Genomic DNA, 6412 nt, shown 5'->3' on the forward strand with positions numbered 1-6412 from the left:
CACACACACTCCCTCTCACACAGATCAGGAACACAATACCAGCAGAGACAGGAGGGGAGAAATACAGGAGAGAGCAAAAGTTTGCAAACACTGACTCTAACTCCTCCCATTGATGTGACCAATTAATTAATCTAAGTAGACTCCTTGAAGACGCCTTCCTCTGACCAATAGTCCTGTGATAACTGATCTCCTTCCAATCAACGGTACGATAGAGCGGCCGGTTTCCCTCCCGAAACTTAGTGCTTTGTATTGGCTTCCCTGGATTTTTTTCTCTCTCTGTTAAAGAGGGGCGGGCGCTCGGGAGGGAGGGGGAAGAGAGAGAGAGAGAGAGAGAACAAGCTGAGTGTGTGTGGGTGAGAGAGAGAGAGAGAGTTTCCCCTCCCCAGGTAGGACAGTCGGTTACAGACAGAGACAGAGAGGCACTTTACTAAATACAGGCTGAGGGCTGGTACAAATTGTGTCTTTCAGGCCTGGAAATGCGGTCGCCTCGTTCCAATGAGTGAGGCATCCTGTAAACTTGGCGAAGGTTTCAAACTGCCCCTAAATTAGCGGGGGCAAGGGGGCGGAAAGTGACCCCCCACCCCACCCCACCAAGAAACCCCCATGTAACAGTTGGGGAAAGAGTTTCAGCAAAGCTGTTTCCTCCCCTTCCCTGCAATTTCGACGGAAAGAAGCATTGAAGGGACAACTCTCGCTTCTTCTTCTCTCTCTCCTCCTCCACCTTCCTCCTCCCCCCCCCCCCCCCCTCCCCTCCACCCACCCCCCTAGAATGACGTCTGGGGTAAATCTGAAATCGAACCCGGCTTTGGTGCCCCGAGTCGAGGAGCGAAGACGCCGCAGTCCCCTGGATCATTTCCCCCCTCCGGCCAACTCCAACAAACCGCTGACCCCCTTCAGCATCGAGGATATCCTGAACAAGCCGTCGGTGAAAAAAACATCCCATCTCTGTTCCGCCAACCACCCGGGCGGGCCCGAGAAGGTATCGGGTCCCGCGGTGGTCAGGAACGGGCTGCTGTCTGAAGCCTCGCCTCTCTGCGCGCTGGAAGAACTTGCCAGTAAAACTTTCAAGGGTCTGGAATTGAGTGTGATACAAGCGGCCGAAGGTATTCAACAGAGCTTTTATTTACTTTCCTTTTAAAACAGTTAAATTGGAATACAAATTACTTCCAAGAGAGGGAAAAACGAATATCTTAGATACATGCATATTTTAAATATATATAATTTAGCCAAATGATTCACCACAGGGCATTTAAGTAGGGCAAGATTAAAAATCCGCCTATAAACTATTTTAAATTAAAATATACTTCTGTTAAGTTTCACTACAAAGGGGTTGAGAAGTTGCAGCTTTTTTCATTTTCAAACATTTTACCGCTTTGTCTGTGTGCGCCTTTCAAAATCACTATCAGGCAGTTTTTTTTGTGGCATAAACACATCCCGATAGTAAATTAGCCCGTCGAGCAGAGTGTTGTCTAAAACGGGGAGGTAATTTCTTACGGATCCTGGCTGGGGGGTAGAGTTTTCCCTCTTCATGTGTATTTTTATTTTGGTTAATTTATTTCGCATAGGACAGCACGGCGTTGCCCCAAATCCTCAGCCACACCGTCACCAGGCGGTAAACTTCATCCTATATCAAATCTGTTTTCTAAGGAAGTGTGAGAATTTATCTCGGTAGCTTTTTCGACCACTTGCCACGAACCGAGGTTGAAATTATCTGAATGAAGAAAAATATTGAGTGAGCTTTCTCGTCCGTTTGAATTATCCTAGCTGTTTATATTAAAAACCTGTTTCTTACACTCGTGGACATTGTTATTAACGCTTAGTTCCTGCTTAGTCCGAAAGATGTTCAAATGTCTTAAGAGCTAATGTACCTCAGTCCCTGTCACCGCTCAACTCCTTAAGCCTTTACGATTTGAATAAATATGAATGCTTTCATAGCAAGCTCGGCCACTGAGAAAAAAAAACCGTAGGGCTAAAATGTTTATGTGCCAAAAATAATTTTAATATCTTTTTCAGTCTCCTGAGTAGATATAAATATTATACATTACACGAATGTGCATGTATTTAGATATTAAGAGAGTTCCCCCTTCATTCTCACAATTAATCCAATCGATTCTTTACAATGATTTTTTAAAATGTAAGATTATAAATTAGGAAATCTGAATAATTTGCATCCACATATAAACAGCGTGTAGTTCGTAACTCAAGAGACGTAAATTAAACTATTTCATAGGAGTTTTACACCCCAGAACTGCAGCTGATATTAAACATATGTGCGACAGACGTCTGTTTTTTTTTCACAACAGAGAAACAATATTTGCTATTTTGGGGCACTTGTGAGCTTTGAAGAAAAAGCGAGGGCCTTTCATACTTTGTGCATCCTAAGGAAGAATTTTTCAAAAAAACTGTAGAATCAAGCAGGTCACGATTTTGCAGCAAATGATGTTTAACCTTACACACGGGGGAAACAAAAGTATTTATGAGTCAGGGTTGAGGGGTGAGGAGGAAGAATAGTCAACTTCGGGTTTGTGTGTGTGTGTGTTTGTGTGCGTGTGAAAATATTTATAACAGCCTCGCGCCTGAGGTAGCACTTAACAGGGAAAGGTAACATCTCACTGAGTTTGAAAGCGGAAGGATGCGCCAGTTATAGTTAGCCGAAGCGAAAAAAAAACATGAGCTTAATCGCGTATCGGGGAGATTTACATGTGATTGCTAGCCCAGTGATGGGGAAATTGAAAATAAACTACACACGCAGTAGTCAGCGTTGGAAAATATATGAACACTAGCGGTGTGTATCCATCAAGAGTTTGCAATCATTATGTCTTCAAGTAATTATGCTTACAATTTCTATAGACTTTCTAACCGGATGTCATGTATATCTGGTGCGCAAATACAGGAAAGGGGATACACTCAGGTACATACAAACTCAACCTTTGAACAAATGGGCGACGCAGAAAAGATTTATAAACACGCGCGGTGTGACATTATTCAGAGGGCACTACACTGCATTCGGTTGTTGGATAGAAGCATTGAAACTTGCGAATAAATGTCGAATTGGCCTATCTGCGGGCACACAGATTTCTGTCCGTGTGGTCCCTGCAAAGAAATGCAGAACTTAAAGAATTCTACTGCCGTGACAATTATTCACGAACCCCTAATTCGTTCCAAACCAAAACTAAGAGCAACCCCATCTTTGCCACGCGAGATTGTTATTAAAAATAAACAACATACAAGAGGGGGTTGCAGAATATTACGGATGGAGTGTTGAGATAAACGAGTATCTTGTTTTGGGGGGATTTGTTGCGCGCGTGTGTGTTTTATAATAATGACCACATACAATATACCCTCTCTTTATTTCCAAGGCCGAGATCATGTCACCACGTTTGGCCAAAGGCAGCCCTCGAAGAAGAGACGGAAGTCCCGCACAGCCTTCACCAACCATCAGATTTACGAGCTGGAGAAGAGGTTCCTTTATCAGAAGTACTTGTCCCCCGCCGACAGGGATCAAATTGCCCAGCAGCTGGGCCTGACCAACGCCCAGGTGATAACGTGGTTCCAGAACCGGCGGGCCAAGCTGAAGCGGGACCTGGAGGAGATGAAAGCCGACGTGGAGTCCCTGAAGAAGCTGCCGCCCCAGCAGCTGGAGAGACTGGTTCACATGGAGGTGTTCCCCGAGGACGGGGCCGGCTCCAAGTGCGAGACCACGGACCTCTCCCCCAAACCGTCCCCGGCGCCTGGACTCGGGCCCTTTCCCAATTCGCCGCAGTGTTCCTCCAGGGATCAGACTACTGACGAGTTCTCTGAAGACGAGGAAATTGAAGTGGACGATTGACTGAGATGAAGCCAAAACTACATTTGAGTATCTTTAAGTGAGGAACGGGGGGGGGAACGACACAGAGAGCGGACTCTGCCAGTGAATGGGAAGAAGACACACATGGATTTAACTGCTTTCAACTTCTGTGAAAATAAAGCAATTTCTTCGTGTCCCTTTTTAAACTTTTTGACATTGGAATCTCTGCACGTTGTTGAATCTCTCCGAAGGAGCAAGTACAGTCGGACACAAGGCGATACAGACTTTCTCCTCCGCCTTGTATGTAAGAAGTTCTATCCGGTTTAATTTCTTTGGACGGGGAAATGAGTGCAATTCTATACATACATTAACTTGTTTTTCTGGGTTTGTTTTTTGTTTGTTTGTTCATTTAATTTGACCGGTCAGAATCCTGGACTAAGTCCCCACTGCTCAGCAGACCCAGCCTCCTGTTCATAATCTCTTTCACAAAAAAAAGTGTTCACATAGGCTGAAGATTAATACACGTGGTTAATTTATCTTCGAGGAAAGCAAGACCCACTTTATTTTTTTCTCTCTCACATGCTTTCCTTCCCCATTTAGAAAATGGAATCCGTATTGCAAAAGTTGCTGTACACTTTAACCCCAAAGCTGCTCTTGAAAAACACAAAAAAAATCCCCAGTTCTGTTTCGTTATCTCTCGCAGCAACTTTGAAATTACCAAACCTAATCGAGTGCATCCTTTAAGTTATTAAAGTATTATTAAACTGACGGGATTGGGGGTGGGAGTGGGGTTGGGGGAGTTGGAATCGCGGGATGAAATGGCTGTGTGTATATATTTTGAATAAAGACAGAAGAGCCGAACTATAGCAAGCTAATATGCCCTGCTCTTTCTTAAAAACAACAGCAGCAGCAAGGAGAAACAATGGTTCCAACCTATGCAGGTCTCGCTGAGAAAATTGTAGGTTCAAGCCTAGATTTGAGGACCATTGCACAACTCTTTGTTGACGTGTCGTTGGTTTCTTGCTCCCGGAGTTGTTTTCATTCGCCTGGCGCCTGGTTAAAGTGAACGGCCCACGGCAAACAAAAATGGGAATTTCCTGTCGGCGTCCCTTCCCAACCAATCCCAGCGACGCCCACAGCTTCAACAATGCGCCTGGCTGTTCTCACTGATCGGGGTGGAACCCCAGTGGGGTCTTTTCACGGTTTGACCGTGGTCCCATCTCGACATCTCCCACCCGACCTGACCCTAAAGCTGGAGGGTGACGGACACCGTTTGGCAGTGGAGCCCGAATGTGGTGGTCGGCTCTGCAGTCCCTCACTGCGGCTGGAACACTGGAAGAGGCTTCCCAGAAAGCTGGTGGGGTATAGACTGAGTGACTCTTGCGGTGTGTTCCAGAATTCCCGGGCTCACCTGCTCCAGGGTGTGTGTGATAACATCCTGAACATGCTGTTTGTAGGCAGGGAGATGGGGCGCTAAAATGTGGAGCTGGGTAAAGCAGGGCAGCTCAGGTAGTATCAGAGGGACCTCAGGAGGTGCCATCCCGGAGTATCGACCCCCTGCTCCTCTGATGCCGCTTTTCCCAGCTCTATATTTGATCGACTCTTGACTTTCCAGCATCTGCGGTCTTCACTGTCTCCAAGATGCGGTGGTAAAGTCCCCATCTCTAGATAAGGCGACTCAGGTTCAAGGCCTACCTGCCTCCGGGGTGTGCAACATCTTTGAGCAGGTTGATTAGAACACAGGCAAAACCCATTCGGCCCATCAGCCGTGTTTAAGCTCTTTGAAGTTGCCCCTGTCCCTGTACGCCACAGCCATTTCAGACAATGCATTCAGCACCCGAACATACTGCTGATTTTGGTTTAAAAATTCCAAGCCGTGGCATAACTTCCCAATGACTTCCACTTACAGTTTCTTAGTGTGGAACTGATTAAACTAAGACTGGCCAACGCAAACCCGTCTTGCCCACAAGATAGAAGGTTCACTTCAAACGCCAAACACTAACGCTGTTCCTCTCTCTCCACAGATGCTGCCAGGCCTGCTGAGTTTCTCCAGCAATTTCTATTTTTGGTATCCACACATTTTAAGTGTTTTTTTTTCCCCCGGTAAAAGGAAAGTATCTATATGCAATCGCCTCTTGCCCTTTGCATAATGCAAACGATCCGTCTCAGGCCGAGGGGCGAGTATTGGCGAGAGGGCAACGAATTAATGTTTATCCAAGGAGTCTGGCCGTATAATCGAATCACGTAAAGATGTGAGCCGTTCAAAGCAGAGATGGAACGGCTGAAAAAAAAAAGACGTGTGTATTTAACAAGGAAGCGGTAAATAATTAGCAGTTTGATAACCAGTTCTGCTTCATTATCAGACAAAAATACTTTCGAGATGAGACCAGGCTAATAAAAAAAAGTGGGAGACAGAGAGAAAGTAGGGAGTGCGATGGTTAAATCGATTTATCTTGGGGCAGGAAGGCGGACTCTGGAGAAGTTAAGATGGTATAGATTATGATTCAGTTGGTATTGGCTGGACAATTCACCGGGGTCGGCGGGAGGGGGTGGCTGGTGAGTGCTAGTGGTGAGCATGATTAGGGAGAGGGTCCTTCAAGATGCACTCGGTAGCACTTATACTGT

The 6412-nt window shown here is 45.9% G+C and overlaps 1 protein-coding gene across 1 annotated transcript; it reads left to right on the plus strand.

Moving 5' to 3' along the window:
* The first annotated feature begins 279 nt into the window (after positions 1–279).
* lbx2 (ladybird homeobox 2) lies at positions 280–4761 on the plus strand. The gene is made up of 2 exons (XM_043692769.1): positions 280–1103; positions 3360–4761. Exons 1-2 carry the CDS (start codon positions 770–772, stop codon positions 3827–3829), a joined length of 804 nt encoding a protein of 267 aa, XP_043548704.1. The 5' UTR covers positions 280–769; the 3' UTR covers positions 3830–4761.
* Positions 4762–6412: the final 1651 nt, after the last annotated feature.

This window comes from Chiloscyllium plagiosum, chromosome 1 (assembly GCF_004010195.1).
Source record: "Chiloscyllium plagiosum isolate BGI_BamShark_2017 chromosome 1, ASM401019v2, whole genome shotgun sequence".
In the NCBI taxonomy this organism is placed as follows: Eukaryota; Metazoa; Chordata; class Chondrichthyes; order Orectolobiformes; family Hemiscylliidae; genus Chiloscyllium; species Chiloscyllium plagiosum.